This window comes from Balaenoptera physalus, assembly GCF_965194825.1.
Source record: "Balaenoptera physalus genome assembly, chromosome: 18".
NCBI classification, from domain to species: Eukaryota; Metazoa; Chordata; class Mammalia; order Artiodactyla; family Balaenopteridae; genus Balaenoptera; species Balaenoptera physalus.
In genome coordinates, this window is record NC_138899.1 from 12,965,864 (window position 1) to 12,990,328 (window position 24,465).

General features: G+C 39.7%; 1 protein-coding gene across 12 annotated transcripts in view; it reads right to left on the reverse strand.

The window, feature by feature from the left end:
* Nucleotides 1-24,465, reverse strand: part of MBNL2 (muscleblind like splicing regulator 2) — a 158,444-nt gene that overhangs the window by 19,493 nt on the left and 114,486 nt on the right. For 4 of the 12 annotated variants that reach the window (XR_014255986.1, XM_082434674.1, XM_082434678.1 and 1 more), the window contains 5 exons: nucleotides 22,410-22,673; nucleotides 15,568-15,621; nucleotides 14,787-14,940; nucleotides 7,597-7,632; nucleotides 6,210-6,304 (listed from right to left, as the gene is read on the reverse strand). Coding sequence is in view for 11 of the 12 variants with exons in the window: in XM_082434674.1 (XP_082290800.1) it covers nucleotides 6,210-6,304; nucleotides 7,597-7,632; nucleotides 14,787-14,940; nucleotides 15,568-15,621; nucleotides 22,410-22,673 (603 nt within the window). In the remaining variant the exon portion in view is untranslated. Of the gene's footprint in view, nucleotides 1-6,209; nucleotides 6,305-7,596; nucleotides 14,071-14,786; nucleotides 14,941-15,567; nucleotides 15,622-22,409; nucleotides 22,674-24,465 lie in introns of those variants that run through there. The other 8 variants (XM_082434675.1, XM_082434680.1, XM_082434682.1 and 5 more) reach the window with 7 other exon arrangements.

Here is a 24,465-nt window from a genome sequence, read left to right on the forward strand (position 1 = left end):
CAGCATTACAACGCTGAGCTGGATGTCTCAGCCCGAGCGCTATTTACAGGCCCTGGATTTGGACAGTTGCTCTCCAGCCCTTTCAGAGCACGACATACTTGGGGCCCAGCTGCTTTCTGTCGACTGTTCTCAGGACCCAGCAAACTGCGAGAAAGGAGCGGTTCACAGTTTGATCATCCATACAGGGAGGCCAGTCGCTCTGCTGTGTATTTCAGGGGAGGGAGCTAACGGGGGTCTCCTCCTCCCACGCTGGGGCTTTGCAGAACCCAGATTTTTCTTGTGAAAAAACACAGGCTCCAAATGGGTCAAGTGGTGAATAGTGGGGAATGTTTAATGCCTCCTACATTTGTCTGAATATAGTCCTAACAGATGGCTTTGAATAATAGATGTTTTAGAAAACTCTTTGAGATGAGAGATTAAGTAGAACATGACCTTACCTTTCTAGACTTCTTGGTTAGGATGGGGTGATTTACTGTAACTTTGTATATAGAAGTCCAAGAATCTATATACAAATAGCTTTGAAGTTGTGTTCATGTTTATATGTGAGAAATGAGTAAAATCTGATGCTCTTACACTTTTCTCATCTCCCTTTAGTAATTTGTAGCAGGCCTGATAAAGCATAATATAGGTATCCGGTTGCATGTAATTATTTTGTCTGGTAAGATACTGTTGAAATTGTTATTATATATATACTAATCAGGCATGTCTGGAAAATGGGGATTTTCTGACTTACCAAATATCCCAATAAATGGAGGGCTAGGAATGTATAATACGTTATTAACTAATTTTCAATAAACTCTTCCTAAGGCCAGCTTTCTGTTGAATGGATTTAATCTTTGGAAGAGGATTCAGAAGATGTGATAAAACCTTGCGGTCATAATTAAACACCAGTCAGCGCTTTTTGGAGATGTAATTAGTGTTGTTAACATGTTGCCAGAAATATAATTGATTTCACCAGCTTTAAAGGCACTGCGTGGGATGCGCCATTAAAATATTCCTAATATCCAGCATGTAAGAATTTGCCTTCCTAGCACGGACTCACGACCCAGAATGAATTAGATGAATAACTGCCCTCCACGTCCACATAGCTCCAGCTGTGGACACGTGGACAACACGTATTCACTCCAAATCTGAAGGGACTCTTTCTTCCAGGCAGAGGCCTGGGAGGTGTTTGAGCTTTTGTGGCTTTTGTGGCTCTGACGTCTCATGCGGGTAGGGAGTGGGGAGCTGCATATTAGGTGCAAGCACCCTGGAGGCATTTGCCCAGGGAGTCCGCCCGAAGGCCATCCTTGAATTCAGGTCCTACAGAGGCAACTTCCTGTGGTTAACCTTTCATGTCAGCCCAAATCTCTTCTTCTGCTACATGATATTTATTTGGACAGGTTTTGCCATAGCATGAAACCATTTTTATGTTTCTCTTTGGCTAAACGTGACTGTCCCTATGTAACAGGCAAAGGCAAGGCAAAGTCGGCCACTCGCCGGCTGCCACTGTCCCACTTGAGGCTCTTGTGAAAGCCTCTCCACGGTCTCCGCAGACTCTCCTGCCTTGAATCCATCTGCTTGCTATTCTCAGAGCTGTGTTCCATCACTTTCCTGCTTGAAAACCTTCAGTGGCCAAATAAAGGCCAGTGAACCCTTTACCCTGCCATTTTAGGTCCTACACACTCGGAATCAAACCTATGTTGCAGCCGCTCGCGAAAACTGGTGCTCTGGCCAACGGGATTGTTAGTTTTTCTCTGCTAAGCTTTACACTTCCCCACCTTTGTTGTATATCAGCACTGTCATTCCATCTATCTAATGATGATGCTTTAAGGAACATGCAGATAGAGTCCTTGTGGAATTCAGAGGATAGAAAAAAGAAATTCTAGCTGCAGGGGTTCAGGGAAAGACTCAGAATATAAATTGTATTTCAATTGGGCCTTCAAGGATGTTATCAGGTAAGTTGAATAATCTCTGTATATAAATGAAGAAACTAAGATTTAAAATATATTTACTAGGAAATTATTTTCTCCGCTTTTGAAATAGAATGTATTTTTGAAGTAAAAAAATAATAAAGCAATGACAGGATAGAGTACCATAATAATTCAAGTTAGAGGGATTTCAATCTGCACTCTCATTTTATTAAATAAAATTTCTTATAATGGGAAAAAAACTAGATAATCCATATGCTAAGCTGCTGACTGTACACTCTAAGATTAAATTGGCTTCAATATAGGCATCTATAGATGTATACATCCTGACCTTCTATTAGCAGACTGAAATTGACTGACTTATATAGTACCTGGGTTTTCATTTCTGATTTCCCTCGTTACGATGCTACTTGTGAGATGAGTGGCAGAGGCTGGGAGTAAAGTCCAGGGCCATGATTCACACAAAAGAAGCCCATGAATCTGCTTCACCAGGACTGAAGACTAATTCCTTTTCATTTCTCGTCTTAGTTCTCATCTTACTTGTACAGAAATTATTCATAATTTTCAGTCTACTCACTGGGTATAATATAACATAGACTCTTAATAAATAGTTCTATATCATAATTAATATATATCAACTATGTATATGGTTTCTAAATGTGACCTGGCTATTACATAACTAACCTGAAGCTCTGCTCAGATTCAGTTCGTCTCCCCAGCTTAGAATTCACCTCAGTCTGAGATGCATTAGCAGAACTCCTTCATTTTTCCCTAAAGCAACAGAGCTTGCTGCTATTGAGTTTCACTTTAAAGACAGTTTTACCTGTGGAAGAAGTGACTTCCATTCATTTATAATTATAGAGAGAGGCAGTGTAGCATGGTGGTTAAGAGCAAGGCCTCTGGGATCAAACTGCCTGGGTTTAAATTCCAGCAAGACCATTTATTAGATGTTTAACTTTGGCTAAGATAGTTAACCTTGGTTTCAGTTTTACCGTCTATAAAATGGGGATGACAGTAATATTTATAACACTGTAGTAAGGATTGAGTGTATCCTATACATATGTATTCTTTCTCATATGATATATATGATATGATATATAAAAATATGTAATGTATTATATAAGAGAGAAACCATTTAGAGTAGTATCTTGTATCTATAAGTAATTTGTTAATAATAATATCATTATTATTAGGTATAACTTGTATATTGAGGCCCGAAGACCTTAATTGAAACAGGAGATAGCTGTTGGTAAATTTGTTTATTGTATTTTTGTTTATATATCTACTCCCAGAGTTAAATAACCAAAAACTAATTTTCTGTTTCCCAAAAGTATTTGGATCTTGTCGTCATTTAATTTCAAACTGCAAGTCTAAGTTCAGTTAAAACTTTCATTGCTGGCACCTTGATTAAGCCCTGAGGGTAGAATTTATAGACTTATTGCTGGTTCAACTTGCCTCACCCTGGGGTAACATGTGAAGGAAACCTGGGCCGGAGGAGCTGTCATGGGATGTTTCGATCTATGTTCTTTCTTCTCTGAATGACTTGTATCTTATTACAAATACTTATGAGATTTGAACTATTTGAACTGACAGGCTAAATTGATCAAATGAACTAAAAAACTGTCAAAACCCTACCGCATTTTGTGTTAAAGACAGATGGCTCAATATATATACTTGATGTGTGTTTAAACATACATCCATGTTAGTAAAGTAATAAATATATATGTATATATTTATCTATAAAAAAAAAAGACAGATGGCTCAATGAAGGGAAAGAAGAGAGGATGCGTATCATGCACTGAACTGTGAAATCATTAGCACCACTTCCTACTCTGTTTGTGTTTACCTTTATAATCTCATGCTTTGGGCTTAGCACAGCAGCTAAGGAACCATAGATTTGTTGAATCTTAGAGCTGGAAGGGACCTCGGAGGCCATCTAGTTCTAATCTTCCTTTTACAAGTGAGGAAACAGATTCATTTTGTTTAAACGACATGTAGTTCACATGGACATGATTCAGTGTGAGTTTAAAGGGCGAAATCTTAATAAGATGAAAACTTGTCATTTCACAGTCATCAGAAATCTCTCTGAATTCTGAACTCTTGGGCACTAAAAGAATTTCCAAGTTCTTTTGTAGCTGCTTTGCTCTTTGAAACTTGTTGAAAATACATTAAGAATATCATATCTGAAAATTTATGTTTACTACTGTTTCTTTTTCTGTTGTGTTCACGTGCAAGCAGACCTTCATCAAGAGTCATCACTGAAGTGCAGTCCAGCAACGGTTACATCTGATAAACTGCAAAATGCAGAATCTAGGATTCTTGAAGCTACTGTCAGGTACTCCTGTAATTATACTTCTTTGGATTTAATTGAAGTTAACTTGTTAGTTCCTTTACCAATCACACTCCGCTGAAAAGTGATATGCTTTAGCTTCTGAATAGTTATGCTTCCCCTACACACATACATAAACCTACGCATACGTATGCAATCTCAGTTTTTTCTACTAAATGGAGCCAAAGAATCATTAGGCTGGAGAAATATTTATGATGCATGATCAAGAATTTATCATAATAAAGGGACTTATCCTAAAACTCCAAAATAGTTCTTTATCTTGACTTCCTTTCCATTCCCAGGAAAGAGCTGTCTGTATTAGAAGTGCTTAACTTGCCGTAAAGTATGTTACATTCCATTGTAACGAACACTCTATTACACTTGAAACTTATTTTCTGATGAAGGGACTTTATATAAAACTTCTGCCAAAAATCGCAAAAACATGGTTCAGGAAGACAGGACTTAGACATAAAAGAAACCTTTCCAGTTTCCCTACTAAGAATGACCATGTGAAAAGAGGTGCTTTGAACCTAATGATGGAAGGACGCACACTGTCTCTCCCTTCTGCCATCCCATCATTTAAAAAAATCTTCGCAGCTAAGAAAGTGATTTGCTGTTCTTTGTTCTATCTGTTTGGAAGCTGAGTTGGCTTTCCTTAGAGGGAAGCTGGCATGTTGAGGTGGCGAGTGAAGCTAAAGCATTGTCAGTAGTTGGTATTGCCTCTGAGGGCCCGCTTGGCCTCTCCTCCCTCCCTCCTCGCTCTTTTCTGCTTTATCACAATTCAGAGGCCACAGGAGGAGCTCACAGGATTTTACTTTTATTCCTTCATACAAGTGCAATCACACCTATCTTTTCAGCAATGAAACCTATAGCTCTGGAATCACTTATTCACTAGAACTGGGAAAGAAGTGTGACTCAGTCCTTCCCGCCTGCAGAATGTAGTTTGGAATCTGCTGTTTATGCCCAGACATGATTTTTTCCAATTTATCCCGTTAGCTGGGACCTTCCCTCCACCTCCTCCTATATGTCTTGTCATCTTTTATCAGTACAGTTGATATAATTAAAACAAAAATCAAAACAAAACGAAATGAAAAAAACCCCACTACACTCACAGCAAAACCAGAATGGCTCTTCTGTGAAGGGAGAGCATGCGCAATCAAGTGTTTTTCTGGGCACGTGAGAGTTTGTGCTTTTACTCCTCTCCTGGGACCAGAAGCACATGTTTGCAAGTTGGTTGGCTGGAGTTAGGGTTACAGTCAGCCTGTGACCACAGGAAACAGCCAACTGGCCCTCCCTGAGAAAGAGTCCATCCGAGGTCTCATTGGCACATGCGTTAAACCAAAAGAATTACACGCCCCTAATCAGTTATATCCAGCCTTTGTGAACTCAGTGGCCTGGTACTCTTCTTCCAGGACCGTTTGTCTCTCACTTGGGAACCAAGCGAGTTTGGGAGCACATAGGACCCATATGAAATGTTAACAAGAATCATTCAGACCTCAAATTTGACACTAAGGGAAAAGGGGAGACTTTTCTAAGAGGAGAGTTTTCTTTTCCTCCACAACAGATAATAGGGTCTCTGAATGAACTGAATCCAAATACAGCCAGTTCTGAAGCACTCCCAGGTGAGCTTTTCTGATTTTTCTGTGACAATTCACAAAGCCCTGGATGCGTAATGCTGCCCTGAAAGGAATGTAAGCCTGTCAGGTTAATCACACAATATTAGGTACGGAAACGAACAGCGCAACACGAAACACAGCTACATCATTATTTGCAGTAAATGTTAACTCTAAATAAGTGCAACCTGTCCACAAATGCTGGCCATAAACTAATCAAAAAATAAAATAAAATAAAATCTGATGGATAAACATGAAAAAAAAAAATTCTCCCTGAGAATTTTTTTTTTTTTTTAAACTATCAGCACTCATTTAGAGTTTGGGATTTGTGAAAGAAAAGCTTTAAAAGGAGCAAACCTGATTGGCTGTGGCTGCTGCTGCGAAGGGGGCACTTGTTGCAGGAGCTGTTGCCGCAGAGACAGTGGCTGACGTAGCGCTGTGCATCATGGGTACTTTCAGGAGGGGGACCATGGGAGCAATGAACAGGAGGGTGTAGCGTTACGGTAACAGAAGTGGCATTTTGGCATATGGTGAATATCAGAGCAGCAAGCCATCATGGGTTAAACCAGCAGATGGCATGCAATCACAATGCAAAGCAAGGAAGCATATGGGAGAGAAATAAAAAAAAGGGAAAATAGCTTATTACAAGTACAATTAAAGGAAGTTTTAAAACATCATCAGTGATTCCCAGAAAGGCCAAAGCAGATTACTTTGGTTGATGTATTTATAAACCCTTTTACCTCCAGCACTAGATCGTTCCCAAGTCAGAGTCTACAGTGCCTGTAATAAACAGTGCTCCCAAAAACGTGAAATTGTAATGGCCAAATGAAGTAAGACTACGCAATATTCACTTTTAATCATCATTCTAAAACATCAAAGCCTCGATAATGTAGGCCTAATTTGGGTTAGAATTTTCTTGGAATTAATTGCAGTTAAATTGAATTTTTTGGGTCGATTTGGGCCTGCCTATTTGAACTGGAATTACTGGGGATTGTGGTTTATTTGGGTCAATAAACAGTAGAGCAAAAATCATGGCCTTGATGTAAATTCTAACACAGTCACTGTGAAACAGCCAGACAAATTTTGCCAATGTTTATTTTTCTTTACTCTAAGTGGAACTAATCCATATGTCCTTAAGACAGACTTTTGTACCAAGGCATTGGAATGTGTGGGGATAGCTTATGTATGTACTATTAAAAGTTAACATCTAAGGGAATGGTAAGGTACAAATACTCATCACAAATAAATCAACACAAAATTAAAAAGGATAATAAAGCAAGGCAGTTGAGACATTTGTTTTCAAAATACATCCATTTATAATTTTTTAAAATAAATACTTCTGGGAAACTCTGATAACTCTAACACACAGCAAAGAGGAGATAAAGGCACACCACATGAAACTTTAAAACATTGATGAAATTAGCCTGCCTCTCTGATAAAGTAAGCTTTTTTTTTTCCTTATGCTAAACCATATAAACTATAAAGAGAAACAAAATACAGATCATTAAAAAGCAGACTCGTACTTGTGGTTTTATGTCTTGCAGTGGTTGTTCTAGTCACATTAAGATGGTCATTGTCTTCAGTATACAAGTACATTTTGAAACCTATACATTAACTCTAAAGCCAAATAAGCCTTCAGATCTACCAGTTCCTACAGCATTTCTACGATCTTTGAGATAAATCTCAATCAAGTGAAGGTATTGTACATAATATAAAAGACAAATAAAAAAAGGTTGGAACCTACCAATACTGGTAGCGGGTGTCATGCACAAAACTGACCCTGCATGTCATGCAATGGTAGGTGGAAAAAAGTGAATAAAGGGAAAGAAACAGGTTAGCGGTTTAGAGTTAACATTCAAAGTGAGATTGAAGCACAACCAGAAATAAGTAGGGTTAGTTAACACAGTCTTTTAGAGTCATTCACATGTTCAGTGTGGACACAAATATATCTGACTTATTTTAAGCCAATATTATTCATTACTTTTCACACTTTTGATTCATCTCCATTGACATGATTCTAGTAAGAATGACATGTGATAATGCAGCAGTCACCTTCCTCTAAGACCTCACAGTATCTTACAGACATTCTCAAGTTCATCCTCCAAGGTAGGAAGTGGGTATTTTACAGATGAAAAATCTGAGGCATAGTAACTACTCCAAGGTCATGCATTGTGGGAGTCAAGGCTAAGGCTAGAAATAGAATTCTGTTCCTAAATCCAGGTCAGGTTTTGTATTCACTAAATCACACTGACCTTATTGAATTAAAAGTTTGCTTGTTTGATTGTAAAATGTTTTGTGTCAATAACAATATGAAAATAAAAACAATAATTAAGATTCCGTATCCTCTCAATCAAAGGGTTGCAGGTCAGGTGAATTTTAGATTACTGCTTGAAAGCCCTCAACGTAGGAAGACAGGTTCCCGTGACGGGATGACCGCATGTGTGTGTGACCTATTTTCTGTTATGAGATTCATTATGACAAAGGAGCGGTGGCTAGCAATAAAATCTAAACACTGCAGAGGCAAAACAGCACAGAACTGGGGCTGGGATAGGACCAGGGCTAGGGGTTTTTGGTGTCTAGGTGGGTAAGTGAGAGGGTGGGAAGGAGAGGGGGAGGGAGGGGGATTTCAGCCCTTCCTTGGGAATAGCTGCCTTACCTGTGGGTGGTCTTATTAATGTACTTGAATCAGAAAACTGACCATGACTATAACATATGTTGTGGAATACTGAAAAAAGAATTGTATTGAAAGGAATTATCTACTTCTGGTTCAGCTCCTTAGAGTGAAAATCAAGGTAATGTAAGGATTTAGATAACTGAAGATTGGGTGTCATATGGGTGCCAGAGGAGTAGTCTTTAATGAAGGTAGGTGTACCCACTTAGGGTTTTAGAACTGCCTTCTGAGATATTGGGTGAAGAATCTGAGATGTGTAGGTCCTTATTCTCTCTGCTGAACTGTTCACACCTGAGGGAGACTCTTTGCCTGATCTGCATTTTGATCAGGCCAACATTAACTAGTCAGGAAAAGAGGCTATTTAACTGGGCCACTCCTGGATTCTTCAGCAAACATGTGCTAATATATCCAACTGAAAACACACACACAAACACCTCATGACACCCCATCTTTCTCCAGCCCTATGTTTCTAAACTTCTTCACAATCAAACTTCTGGAAAGTTACCTACACATAAATTTGCTCTTCCTTGACCCCATTTATTCTTCAGTCCTCTCCAATTTGGCTTTCATTTTCACCTCTCCACTCAAACTGCATGTCATCAAAGAACTCCGTATTTCTGCAATCAGTAAGAACCCTTCCATCCTGAGTCATGGTAACATTTAGCACTTGCCTACTCTCTCTGTAATAAACCACTCTTTTCTCTTGGATTTTCTGATAACACAGACACAGACACATATGCAAACACAGACACACACATACACACACACACACACACACACACACACACACACACACTCTACCTCTATATACTAGAGTTTTTCAGGGCTCAGTCTGGTTCCTTTTCATCTACTCTATACTTTTCTTCTGATATATCATTCACTCCATGGTATCATTCAATTTAGGATTTAAATACTATCTACAAGCTCAAGGCTTCCAAATGTATGTATTCTGCCCAGATAGCTCCTCTGAGCTCCAGGTTTTTCCATCTAACTGCTTATCTGGCCTTCCTACTTGGATTTCTCACAAGCATCTCAAATTGAACATGTCCAAGCATTGACCTTTTCCACAGCATCTGTTTCTCCACCTCAGGAAATGCTAGATGGACATCACCATCGATGTCGTAGCTCTAGCCTAAACTGAAAGTTCTCCCTGACACCACTTTCCCTCGTGAAATTCCCTGGTCCAACTCACCAATAAGACAAAGCAGTTCTGCTTCTAAAATGCATCTTGTGTTTGTCTGTCGGTCCATCTTCACTGCCACTTCTCATGGCCTGATCACCATTTTATGATCTGGGATCGGCTATGCAGTAACATCCTAACTGGTCTTCCTGCCTCCATTCTCGTCCCCCGCTTTAGTCCATTCTCCATTCTGCTGGCAGAGTAAACCTTCCCCAATACAGGTCTGTTCACTTCTCTGCTGGAAATGATTCATTGCCTTCTCATTGCTTTTAGGATAAAGGTTCCCATGGTCTAGTCTCTGACTATCTCCACAGCTCATCCTATACCCCTCCCCCGGCCCCCATGCCCCAAGCTCCAGACAGATTAGCCTTTCATTTCTTTGAAATGAACTCATCACACTTTTGTCCTACTTCTGGGCTTCCTCACAAGCTCTCCCCACTGCCTAAAATCATCATTACCCCACTCTTCATTTTCCAGGTCTCGAGGTATATGTTGCTTCTTTAAAAAACTGTTCAATTGTTCTTTTACCTACCTTCACATGCCACTTAAATCAGTTTCCTGTTTTAAACCTTACTGAACTCTTTACTTTTTCATTCATTATACTCATAAAAATTTTTAATTATATATTTCTATGGCTATTTATTGAAATCCACCTCTCCTCTTCCACTGTAAACCCTGGAGGGCAGGGTTCATGTCTGTCTACGTCTATGGGGCACGTGGTAAACAGTCAACTGAGTGAATGTTCTCAGCCACCAGTGAGAGTGTGTTGGGAGCAATTTGTTCCTAAAAGTTATTAAAGTACCCAGTTTGTGAACGATTTCAAAGTCAACTATGACTGGATTCAAAATTATCCCTATAAAAATTCCATGTTATTCTCTCGCATTCCAATGTGGATGGGCTTTCTTGGAGCACTTTCCTTTCCTGGACACACCTGAATGTCACTGGGTTGCAAATCATCAACAGCAGCTGCTACAGCCACCCTGGGCTAGGACTGGAACCGTCCTTTGGCTTCAGTTCAGGATGTGCCTGAAATGCTCAACCAGAGTAATTTGATGAGCATCTGTCTCTATGTGGCCTAAAAGTGATATGAATATCGGAAACACGTAATTTTTGCAATGTGTGGCTGTCTTACTCAGTGGCAGAGTCTGGTCCTGATCTTCTTTCTAAGCCCCATCTCTGCCTTTTCTCCCCACTCTCTCCCACCACCCGCCCCCACCCCTGCCCCAAACACAGCCCCTTCAGTACTTTACAGTGAGCTACAACGGACAACTTGTTATTCCTCAAGTACACTCTTCCCAATCCATGCTGTTCCCCCTGCCTGGGATGCTCTTCCCACACTGGTAAAATTTTCCTTTCAAAGTCCTAAGCAAATTTCTCCTCCTTTGGAAAGTCTTTCTTTCTCCATATCCTTCGTCGCCACCACCTACTGCACATCCGATGGCCAAATACATTGTCTCTTGCTTCCTCATTCTCAAATCGCTTTGCGCATTCCCTAGGGTAGCCCTTCACGCTTTGCATTATATTTGGTTTTTGCCTTGTTCTGAACTCCGTTGTATGCCCCTACTGGCTTTGGAACCCAGAACAGACTATGTGTTCAACAGTGGCTTGCTGAATTCAACAGGATAAATACATTTTGCTATGGTTATACAGATAGGGTTTCCACTAAACACTGACAAATCTTTCACCAAGGTGTGTGATAAACTTATGTAATAGTCTGGTTTCTGATCGTTAGGCAGTATTTGTGCTAGCACCTCCCTGTTCTACTTACTCTGTATTTCCAATATAATGAAATAAATCAAGGAGAGAGTCAGTAGGTCGTCTTTGCTCTGACCGGCAGAAGCATTTCACTAAGGCACTAATTCTATTAACAAAGACTTCTCAATTGTTTTCTGCTTCAGTTGCACAAACATTTCAACTCTAGAATCTGTGAGTAGAATTATCTGGACAATTCCATGAATCATATATTCCACTTTACAGCAAAGGCATAGCCTCAGTTTTCCCATCTGCAAAATGCAAATAATTACGCCTGCCACTTGGCGGAACTATCTTGAAGGATAATGAGATAAGAACACTTAGAGGAACTCAGAATAAACCTGTCAGAGAAATGCCAAGAATTATTATGCTGCTATTTCTGTGTGTGTGGTTTTTGTCACTTTCCTAACATAGCAAAGAAAAAGTATAACCACTAGGTTAAAATAATGCCTATCAAAAAAGGAAAAATCCCACCCACTGCAAATGTGCTAGGGCATCAACCAGGGTGATAATTATATTAGCATGGGTTTGGAGAAGAATCCCATATTTTGCGTAATATTTTAAATTAATATCTCCACAGCCTGGAGGCAGAATCCCTGAAATTCAAAGTCACATTGTATCAATGGGAGAATTTTAGCAGCATATCAGAAACTTCACTGTGAATGACCTTTCAATAAAGGGTAACTTCCAGGAGAACATAAAATGGTTTTTTGTTTCACATTTATGATAATTGTTAATGTAAAGCATTTATAGAAAAATCAAAATCTGTCAGTTTAAAAGCAATGAGCCCCTCATTTACTAAGTTAAAAAAAATTATTTTTGAACACCATCACTTAATTTTCAGAGTTTAAAACAATGATTAACAAAGAATGATTAGTATCATTATCATTTTAAATTAGGTTGAAAATGTGGCTTATGAGAAAGAGTGCCTGAAATAAAAACTAGAGCCAAAATAAACACTGAATTTTCTGTTATGGATTTAATGGGGGGAAGGACTATGCTAATGTCCTTTTAATAAGATTATCCTTTCATCATTTAAGAGAAACGTGAAAACTTTATAGAAGTTGAAACACCATTTCAGAGCATGAGATCCACATGTTTGTTCACTGTGATATTTATGTCATGTTACAGATGGAAATACTTCTAATCCACAGAATTAAGTGGGCTAGGACCCACTTTTCTTCTCCCAAAGCCCGCTCTATTGAGAGTTGCTGGACACACTTGAACAGTTCTTAAAGAGTCCAGCAGGGGGAGGAAGTGCACAACCACAGCACCCAGAACAGCCTTTGGGTCCTCAATACAAGCATTTCATCAACAATAATCAGGCCCTTGCAAAAGGGACGCTATTCGTTCTTTCTTTGGAAGTCTTTAAATGGTTTCCAGGTGAAATATTTTTAAATGAGAATTCTTCCAGTGATTTAACAAGTCAGTCATTATTGAAGTGTTAAATATGAGTTAGAGGCCTTCAGCCCTTTGCATGGCTTAGCTCCAGGGTTTCAGAGGCATTCCCAGGAAATGGTAGTGGCATTACTACCCAGTCTTCAGAAACAGACTTGTCCTTTTCTGTTTTTCCCCTCAGTATATCCTTCCACAATTTTTTTCTCTTAAAATATCTAGTGACAAGGTCTATCAAATAAGACACTTGTAGAAATCACACAGGACCTTCAGATAAGTTTACCTTCTAGTAATTATTTTATAAACATGCTATATCAAGTGGATTACAAGTACAATCACTGCTGTGCTATAACTGTACTGAAATGCCACTAATTAAGGTTGTCATAGGACAAGACTGAAGCCCCAATAATTACTGATTTGGAGACTCATTCTACAGGTCTATGAGTCTATTTATTTTAAGAGAAGAGCAGAACTAAAATAAGAAAACTATATACTAAGAACCACTTTACTAATGTAATTTATATTTTTACTACAATATAAATATTGTTAGGTTAATAATTCATTTCAAAGTGTAGATTTTATATAAAGAATAGGATAGAAATATTTATTCAGCTCCCTCCTATGTTAATTCCTGATATGCTACAGGATTTAAGAACATGGATAATAAACGTGAAAGGTCCATCCATGTGGATTGGGATCAATATGGTTTTTTTTTGGATAAGATTGTTATTCACCTAGATTGACCTTCAAGCCACTGTCATGGGCTGAAAATTTTGACTTCAAACTAAGAACTCAATGGACAGCCTTCTCACTAAAGCCTAAGTCACTCCCTGGTTCTTTTTTTATTTTTATTTTTGACACTCCAGCAAATTTTATTTTGCAAATGTTATCCCTTCTTTTAGCTCAGACTAAAAGGTCAAAACCCCAGTCATTTATGGTGACTCTTGTGTTTGTATATGGTGGATGTAGGTCTGTGGTCAGGGAAGTGGGTAAAACAACAGAGGAGGGTTGGCGTGCATTATACTTTTGTTTCTTCACTTTTATCCGATGTTTTATGCCAAGGTCTAAAGGAGGACTCTGGCCTCCGCCTATGGAGGCTGGCTGGTGTCATGTCATGTACATTGAACTGGTCACGGGGAAACTGGGTTCTAGGTCTTTTTCTCTTTAGTAGTGCCACCTTGGGAAGTCACTGCACATTTAGGGGGCCTCAGCTTTCTCATCTGTAAAACAATCAATTGGATGAGGAGATCACTAAGAATCCTTTAAACTTCAAGATTCTGTGATTAACAGAATTCATTTCTTAGTAGGATGACAGAGTTAAAGCACCTTAGCACCTAATATTATCAGGCATTGGCTTAGAAACTGAGGATAAGAGTTCTCTATATTTGTGAACTTGGTGGAAGTTGAGAAGGATGGCAAAAGAGATAGAATGGATGTAAAAATATGAGTAGAGGATTGCTTTAATTTGAATAGCCTCTTTTTTTGTTTGTTTTGTTTTGTTTTGTTTTGTTTAGTGCTCTGAATAGGAATAGGAAAAAAAAAAGGTTAGTATTTACTGGAATTGCTATTTTTAGGTCATTCAGGGTTAATGACAAATTTCACTTGTCACACATAAGAGGTCTTACTTACATAAACAAGTTTTACACAGCTTGTGTAAATACAAGAAACCAAAAGCCCTAACAGCTGTTTGCTTCTCATGGGTTCAAACTGTCACTTAACTCTATAAAATATTTGGCTTTAGAATCCTAACAGTCTTTAGCTATTGTCCCAAGCAAGGTAAATTATCTAGATAGCTAGGACAACGATGAGTTTCAGGCTGTATTTATCGTCCCTTTAAAAGCAAACTAGATGCCACCAAACAGCTTAAAGGAATGAGAAGAAAGCACATGACCGGAGGGCACACGGACACAGGACTTGGAACTGTCAGGGCACGTACCTGTCGGAATGAATGCCGTGTGCTGCTGCAGCTGTGCACTGGTGAGAGCTTGCTGGTAGTGCAAGACGCTGGGATTAAAGACGGTGCTGGCACCGTTGCTTTTTTCAAGTGCTTGTCTCTTTGGTAAAGGATGAAGAGCACCAGGAGGAAAGGCCTATAAGTGAAGAATTGGATAAGATGTGTATAACTCACAGTGAACACACCTTCAGCGTCCACAGAGATCATCAATTGCAACATACTTTTAAAAAATGACAGCTAAGGAGATGCGTCTGCCATGCACCTTAATTTAAACAGCGGCAAAGTCGAATGAGTGAGAGTTTGTTACCGAGAGCAAAGCATGATTTCTGTAATCCAAAACGGTAGCATCTTAACTAAGGAAAAGAAAAGCTATCAAGCAACAACAACGAAAAATGACTTCAGCTTTTAAAATGAGTTAAACTAGTCTAAGGGGGGAAAGAAGCATTTGTGTTATTATTAATACCTATTCTTTTCCTTAACGAAATGGCAATTTCTTGAATTTAAAGGTTAATTAGAATTATAATGAGCATTTTTCCAAGCCAAGTAATTTAAATTTGCTTCACTCTTTTGGAAAAGGTATTAAAATTTGTTAGGATTAATTTATTCCACATATTACATATGAAAATGAGATGGCTAAACACCTTATTGAATTTTTTTCATTAATAATAATGATTGTTTGCAACCAATATTTTACAAGTAATACAAATCTCAGATGGTTCTCTGAAAAGCTACATGCAAAGCGAAAGGTGAAAGGTCAAAGTACCAGGTCTACAGATGCTTCGAGAGGTCGCTTCATTGCTTTGGCAGTCGACTGAGTCTTTTAATAACAGGCAGCGAGCACATGATGGCAGTGGGCCAATGGGATTCAAGCGAATTAACATACAGGTAAACAGCAAGCAGAGGTGCATCATGGGAACGGCATTGCATTGTGGATAGGTGAGAAGGAAAAAAATATTCTGAATGCAATATACAACGTACAAAACACTAGGCATGCACAACAACAAAAATGTTCTCTAAAGAAATGAATATTACACCTTAAATTAGTATTGAAGCAAAAATGCATCTACTATACCTTAGTTAAAAGCATATAAGAGAGTAAAATATAGATGTTTGAAATTCAGGAAAGTTAATTAAAACAGCAGCTTGCATACATACCATAAGCATTTTTTACATTGCTTCAGAAAAAATGCAAAACTTTTAAGGGCCACAGGATTGAAGAACTTCTGATAAGTTAGTTTTCAAATATAAAATAATGAATGCACTACCTATAACATCCAAGTTATGAGATCCAAGTTGAAAAAAAAGATAATATCTTTAACTTTTATAAAAATAATTTTTAATGAAGATCTAGCCTAACAAAATGAAGTGGCAAACTGAGACAAACAATTCAGGCAAAAAAATATTCAAACACAAGATTATTTAGGCAAAACTGTTTGGGTTTGGATCTTAGTTTTTTGTCTGAATTATGTGGATAATTGTCTCAATTTTTCTCTTCACTTTGCTAGTGTGGATCTGGTAACGTGGAATAAGGTTCCAAACTTAACAAGTTTTGAATTCGCATAGTAGGTTTCTCAAATTTCCTGCTTTTATTCCATCATATGGTTTCTAATGACTAACTTATCATCCATTCTGTTTTCCACCACATTTGAAATTTTAATTCAATTTATCGCAAACAACTTACCAGATTACACTAAGAAAATACCCTTTAAAGGGTATTTAGTGTCCTCAGGTATCAAAATAATTTATATTTAATAATTCTAGTCATACTTTTAAGTATAATCAGTGACCAACCCAGTTAATGAGATGTGGGAAACTCTTGGCTAGAACAAGTACAACAGCTAAAAATAGCAAACAGCTAAAAGATAGCAAAGAACTGCTTGGACTATTAGAAGTAAAATAATGTCTTTAACTTATAACCATACTTGTGGGCAGATAGTTTCATTTAAACAGCTGAAATAATAATAAATAGTGATTGATTTAGACCATGATGAAAAAATTTTCCTGTTCCTTGATGACTGTTGTAAAAAAAATCTAAAAATTTTATGATGGAATTCTATGAAAATAAAGAAATTCAAAGGAATAGCTCCAATGCAAACAAAAGAAATGAAATACCCATTTTCTATGTTTAGCACAATAGGTAAATCCCTAAGGTTTGCACAATAAATACAAAATGTTTTATTCTAAAGTTCCGAGTTACAGCTATGGCATTTGAAAGAAAATGGGATAGTATTTAACCCTCAAACTGGGAAACAATGAATGATACCTTCCTTGGCCAATAAAGAGCTGTTCATCATCATTTGAAGACTCAGGATTAAAAGTATGGAAGTGATAGGAGGTAAAGGAAAGAGCTAAGGGTGGAGCGGGGGTGGAGACTAGCAATACAGCGTAAAGGACTACAGGTAGAGGAGAGGCTTAGAATGGCCAGTGGAGAAGCTGCTTTGGAAGGCAGTCTGGATAGAGGCCATCACATAACATACAATCATTGTTCTTCAGGCAGAATTGTGAACATTTTCAAAACCCAACAAGCTTCACAGTGAGAAAGCTTCTTTGAATATTCTTTCCTCAAATGTCAGTTTGCCATGATGTAACTTTCATGACACCAGTTTTGTTTAAAATCTTTCATTCCTGTATAGTTTTACACTGCTAGATAATGCAATTTTTAAAAATAAAAAAAATTTTTTTGCTTATATTAGTCTGTACTGACTACATAAAGCTGCATAGCCTGTTCTCACAGAGTACACTAACAACGTTAACCGGATGGTTAAACTCAAAATCATTTTGGCCTCAACTTTCTGGTTTCAATTCTTCCCTTCACTTTTCCAGTCTTTGAGAGTTATAGAACAAATCTGCTCTTGGGTTGATCTTTTCTGATATGCTAACTAGAAGAGTGATTATGTCTCCACAGGCTGGTATTTATGAACAAAATTTTGATTTAACAGAGTATCATTTAATGAAGTCTCCAAGTAGAAAAAAGAAATATTAAATATTTCTCCTTAGGATGGACACCTGAAAGGTTAATGTTCTCTTTTTTTCCCAACCTTAGTTTGATGAAATGCAATTTCGACAGAAATTATAATAAACTAGGAATTTAAAGAAGTTGAGAGCCCTAAACTGAGCTGGACAGTGACAGCGTTTCCCTTTCCGCCACTCCTTATTTGGGGTTTTCTTTACTAAATGCAAACATCTTGTCTTTTCAAGGAAACACTAAGGTCTTGGAGGGTCGAGTGTACTTATTAATATCTTGCACACCTCACACTTTGAGGCACATGTGTAGAATGTTTTTGAAAAACTGTATGGATGAATAATCATGTTCTAACGTGGCTTTGTAGTAGACAGAGGTTCCGTTTTAGAGGGTATTATGTGGCTGCAGGCATATGTTTACCTATATTGAAAGATCTTCAGGCTTAAAATAGGCCTGAGAGATCCCCAAGCCCGGTGCACCTTGGGAGCTTCCTTAGGCACCTATGCAGAGAGCGAGGTTCTCTTTAATTGAGCCCCTACCGTGTGCCAGGCACTGGGCACCCATTCTTGCTGGCTTCACCAACATTTCTGATCCTTTGCCCCCTCTGGGCTTTCTCCATCCTTATATACATACAGCCAAGCTTTTCATTTTCTGGATCAAGGAGCAAGCCAACTTCAAGTCAAGGCAAGCCAACTAAGGGCCCGGCATTAGAGGCAAAGACCAAACCTGAGGAGTCAGGAAATGCTGACGACAGTCATCAGAGCTGCCACTCGAATGTGGAAGAAAAGGATGTGGACGAGTAGGATGCGATTCAAAGTTCCTGTACGTGTTTTCTTGAACAACTGACACTTATCTAGCTGATGGCAGCTGGTCCTGTTTCCTTTTACAAAATAAGTATATCCTGGTGTAGCCCCATTTTGGTGTGTGCGTGAAGAAAGACTGCTGACTTGAAGATCAGATACGCTCTGTGTTAAAATTACCAAAGAGAAGCTCTGGCTGGCTTATTTTTACATTTGAAAAATTCTGACGAGGGTGATGCTCATGTTTTAAGAGGCAGTGCAAAAGATTAAGGCTCTAAAGGAAAGAGATGTCTCTTTTTCTGGAATCAAAGCTTTCAATTCCTTTTCAGGGTCCAGTTAATCCAAAGAAGGGGAAATCCCGGACAGTAATAAAAATCGCACTACAGAAATTCTTGGTGTTCAGATATGGAACCCAGGTGAATGGAATACTAATATATTCTGACTGCAATCATCACTCCCATTTGTTCTTTTAAATAAGGAAATAATAGTTTTTCTTCAGTGTACTGAGTAATCTTGCTATGAGAATAAGAATACTTTGACTTTATCCAGCTGCAACTAGACTGGTTTCAAATGAGCCTCTCACTTCAATTAAAAAGACATGACAGATTCAGTAATTTTCATGTCATTGTCAGAAAGAAGCTGACGCTTTTGTTCTGAAACTACATTCCTTTGGGTTGTCTTTGACGGTGCTGCAAGATCACCTGAAGTATCAGAACTCCAAATCTGGGCACAGGGTAACAATCTAGGAAACTATGGTAACTAAATACACTGACATCCACTGCAACAACATCTGTGCATCTTGATGAAGATGATGTGAAAATGCACAGAAAGGCACATAGAGGAGTTGAATCTTGATTTAAAGATACCGGGCTGTTTGTGTAAATGGCCAGTTCTTCTCTTATCTCCATCAACCCAGGTCATCTACCATTGACATATTCTAGGTGCATTGTTCCTTCAGTGATTGAAGAACATATTGACTGCAGATGTTAGAACTGGTACTTCTAGGTAACAGCTGGATAAATCAAGGCTCAGATAAATTCAGGGCTCAGCTGTAAAGGTCACTATTAGCACCAGTGTTTTTTTGTATTTAACAGGTATTTGAGGTATAGGGACTAAGTTTTTCATAGTCCCAGAACCTCATCTCATATCCCAGTGGCCAGAGATGGCCATCGTGATCCAGGCTGAGCCAATCATGGCATGCTATTACTCTCACCACAGGACAACCACCAAAATGACCCTGGTGGCTCATTTTTTTTTTTTTTCCTAATTAGAGATGGTATCGAAGATACTATTTTTGTCTCTTGTCAGGAGATGTAAGAATGTGTCCCTACAGGTGTCCAAAGCCCATGGTCAGTGTTGTCTGGAGAAGCTGATCTTAGAGAGTGGAGCTGATATACCAAGAGAAGCAGAAAAAAAGAAAAGAGAGAGACCTACTGGTTTTCAAGTTTCTGGATCCATCTACCCCTGAGCCCTATTTTACCTCTACTCTCTTGGAGGGCACTAAATGATCTAGTAAAGTTTTTGTCTCTTGCAACCAGAGTTCTGATTAGCCTTGGGGGTATCCTTGATACCTAGTTATGATTTATAACATTCGCTTAAGGTAAAAACGTGTTCTTTGTGCCCGACGATCAACACACCAGTTAGAATAAATTTGGGCTGGCCTGAAAGAATGATTACAATGAAAAACATTTTACTTCTCGGTAGGATGAGATCTTCACTAAGTGGATGGTAAGATGGATTCCACACTGCAGAAGTGTATAGAAGACCTCCTTTGCTCTCTTAAAAGAATTCCTTTTTCATCAGCATTCAGTGACCAATTTATTCTCATCTCCCCTACAGGTCCCTCACTCCCTGCTCCTAATTATAATCAGTTTTGAAAACCACTCTTTTATGAGAACAAAAAGGGGAGAATTCATCTATATTGTCCTGACTTTCTTATGTGGATGCGTACATTCCCACACATATAGAAACTCACACACAGAGAAATCACTGTTATGTCCAGTGATGAAAAAACACTAAAAGGACGAGGACTGTGAGAAGAAACAGTGAGAGAGATGAAGGACTCAGTGCTCAAGATACTTGGAAATAAGCTGAGATTGGAAAGGTCGGAATAAGCACACAGGCCACACTAAGCGGTGATGACGTAAGGGCAGGCTCTGTGCCGTCCTCTCTGCATCCCTGTTGCTTATCACCGGGCCAGGCCTTATAAACATGTGTGGAGGGAATTCCCTGGCGGTCCGGTGTTTGGGACAACGTGCTTTCATGCCGAGGGCCCAGGTTCAATCCCTGGTCAGGCAACTAAGGTCCTGCAAGCTGCGTGGTGTGGCCAAAAATAAAATAAAATAAAAAATAAAACGAATCATTCTCTAAAAAAATAAAATAAAATGAATCATTCTCTAAAAACAAAAATTTGTGGAAAGAATGTTGAGTAATATGAACTTGCTGTATAACAGCTACCCTTGCATCCTGATCAGGCATCAGTGTATGGAGTGGCGGTCGCTAGTTAGAACAACGTGTTTTAAACTATACCTTTCATCCCTGAAGCCATATCTGTCTTCCGCAAGGGATGACTGGCCACTGAGTCTTTCCTGCGCCCCCTCCACCCCGGACCCCATTATGCATTTCCATTGTGTCATGGAGGAGCATCATCGCCATCACTAAACTCCAAGCTCCCCGAGGGCAAGGAAAGCTGCCTGATTTATTTTTTCCAGCCAGCAAGTGCCTGATGCACGGCAGGTCTCATTATATAATATGTTTTGAATGAATGGACGCCCAGTGCCTATCATATATTAAAATAGACTTATGTCAAGCCAGAGATCTCACATGAAAACAAATTAATTCTACAGGCCAGTGCGGTGGTTCTCAAACTTTGCTGCACACTGGGATCAACTGGGAGCTTCTAAATAAAGAAAGAAAGAAAGAATAAAGAAAGAAAGCCCCTGCCCAGGCCACATCCAAACTAATTAAATAAGGAACTTGGGGGAAGGGACTGATGTTAGAACCTTTCAAGATCCCTCAGGTAATCCCAGAATACAGCTAAATTTAAGTGTTCTAGGTAGGGGCTTCTCAAATGTTACTGTGTATACAAAACACCTGGGGATATTTTAGAATTCGAATTCAGAGCCCCAGCGTCTGGGGTGGGGCCTGAGCCAGGACAGCGACTCAGGGACCTGAGGCTGGGTTCCAGGCCTTTCTTTTTTTTCCAAGCACCAGCCCTACAGCTCCATTTTCAGCTGTTTCATGACTTGATGTTCTGCCTAAAATTTCATTTAGGGAGAGAGCGTTTGCAGCATGGCCTTTGTGACAAGTGACAGAAGAGGGACAAAAGATGGGGGTAGGGAAGAGCCGGGCAGCGGGGGCCGCCGGCCGCGGGCTCCTGCCCCCGGGCTGCTCTCTCGGGAGCGCTGCGGGTGATGCGCAGCCGCCGCCGCAGGCCTCCCGCCCTGTTTCCCTCTCTCTCTGTCTGTCTCTGTCTCTCTCTCTCTCTGGCTCTGGACCGCCTCCCTGGTCCTTCCCGCTCTGCGAGGAGCCCGGGCCGGTCCCGCCCGTGTCAGGTCTCCGAGCAGAGCTGGGCGTGGGGAGGGGCGCTCGCACCCGCCCCGCGTTCCCTGCGCCCGCCTGAGGGATTTACTTATTGTGCTGCAGAAGGGAAGGAGGGAGGGACAGAACAGAACAAAACAAAACAAAACGGGGGCAACCGAGACAGGACGTAGGCAGCGGAGCAGCGGGAACAGCAGCCGTCCCCGCTCCCAGCGGACTGGGGAGCGTGCGCGTCCCCGCGCGGAAGGCGCGGCTCCGGGCTCGCGGGCCGGGGAAGGTGCGCGGCGCGCGCGCCCCACTTACCATGACTGTGGCCGCGGCCGCGGCTGCCTGGGCGGCCACCGCGGCCTGGTTGGCTTGGTGCTGCGCAGCTTTGATTTTGGCCTGCAAGTGTGCAGGAGGGTGAAAATATTTGCATTTCTCCCTCATGCAACGCCCCTTTATGTAATCCATACAAACGGTTACGGTGTTGTCGTTTGTGTCGATCATGGTGCTGTCGGCGGGGTGTGCAAAGCGGCAGTCAGTCTCTCCCCGGGCACAGTTTCCTCGCTGGAACTCCCTGCAGACCTAGGACACGGGGAGAAGAGCACACGATGCAGAAGGAGGCCCCAGGGCCGCCGGGAACTACCTCTGCGAGCGCAGCCACGATGTAAAAAAAAAGAAAAGAAAAGGAATAAATGCCTTTCCTTTCTTTTAATGGTGGCTTTTGTGCCATTTACAATAAACATTCCATTATCCAGGACTCAAGTAACTGGAATCCCGGGCAAAATAATTTGAGTTTTACTTCGCCCTCTTTTCTGGGGTAAGAATCTATATTAAGAAAGTCAAAATCTGCAGTTAAATCAACAAGGCCCCCATTGTTCTTGGGATTTATTTATTTATTTAGAGAAGGAAAGGAGGGAGGGAGGGAAGGAAGGAAGAAAGGAAAGAAAGAATAGTTTATTATATATATATATATAGTAATTTGGAGAGTTTATATATATGTGTGTGTGTATATATATATATATATATATATATATATATATATATATATATATATATATATATATATACACACGTATATAAAATTTGGACGTCTATATATAGCCACATCTTCTTCTACCATGACAACTCTGGGACTTTACAGGTTTTTTACATGGAGGGATTATTTCATCAAAGATCAAGCCACAAGGTCATTGCTGCACAACTGCTAAAAGAATAAGGCGACGTGACAAACTTGTTTCTCCTCTCTGAGGATGGGAACTGGGGCTGGAGTGAATGTGAGTACTCCCGTTTTCCCATAGGTCTCTCCTGCTCCTCAAAGATAACGTATGCTTATACTCATAAATTAGAAGAACTACGATATCTAAGACACCAAAACTTTCATTTAAGTCACAATATTATTATTTCTGACAGCACAGAAAGAAGGTAAAAATACAAAATAAAACGGAGAGAAATATGGGAAGAGATAAAGGGAAAGAAGTAAAAGGAGGGAAGTAGGATAGAGTTTGAAGTGTTGATGTATTGTTTCTTTTTTTTATTCCTTAACCCTTAATTATCCTGAAATCTCAAGTAACTGCAATGCTCCATCCTCTGAGAATTCTCGTGGATCAGGAGTTTACTGTTTAAAGAAAATTTTCTTTGGAATTTAAAGAGTATTCTTAACCTTGCCCTAAATACCGATAGCGTCAAGTAACACAAATAACATATATACATAATACTTATATTTATAAATATCATTATCGTGGAAGAATTACTAGTAAAATTGTAAGTTATTTTCTTCTCAGGCTCCACATCCAAAGTTGATGTGCTCAAGTGGTGGTTCACATCTTTATCATTAGTGACATTACAGGAAGGGTCACTGACATGACATTCAAGCCTTGTGAGAGTCAAAAGTACTTGGGAAATACAGTTTCACTGACCAGTGACCAAGCGAGTTTAAAGGGTAAACAGATAAATCACAAAATTATTAATTGTTTCCTTCTACTTTGGATATTATCCAACATTCCATCTTTAGCTCATAAAATGTACAAAATAAAAATTACTATACTGTTCCCACAGATTCTGAGTATGCCTTCCTCTGTAAGTGGAATGACTCCAGGCTAAGACTGCATTGGGGTGTAGAGTAGCCATCAGGCATTTACCAAGGGGCTCTGTGTGCAGCTGACTTCATTCCTGGTTTGAAATGAATTGCAAGCTGCTTTGCTAAAGTCCTCGTGAATCAGTTTTACATATGTCTTTGTCTACCAATCCTGTAGGGAAGGACAACTTGTTCCCAACTCAGCTGATTTAATTTGTTTTCTAAACCACACGGTCACGTACTGAACACGAAACCTTCATGGGTCCACCAGGTGGAGCCCCAAACGCTTTTCCAGTCCCA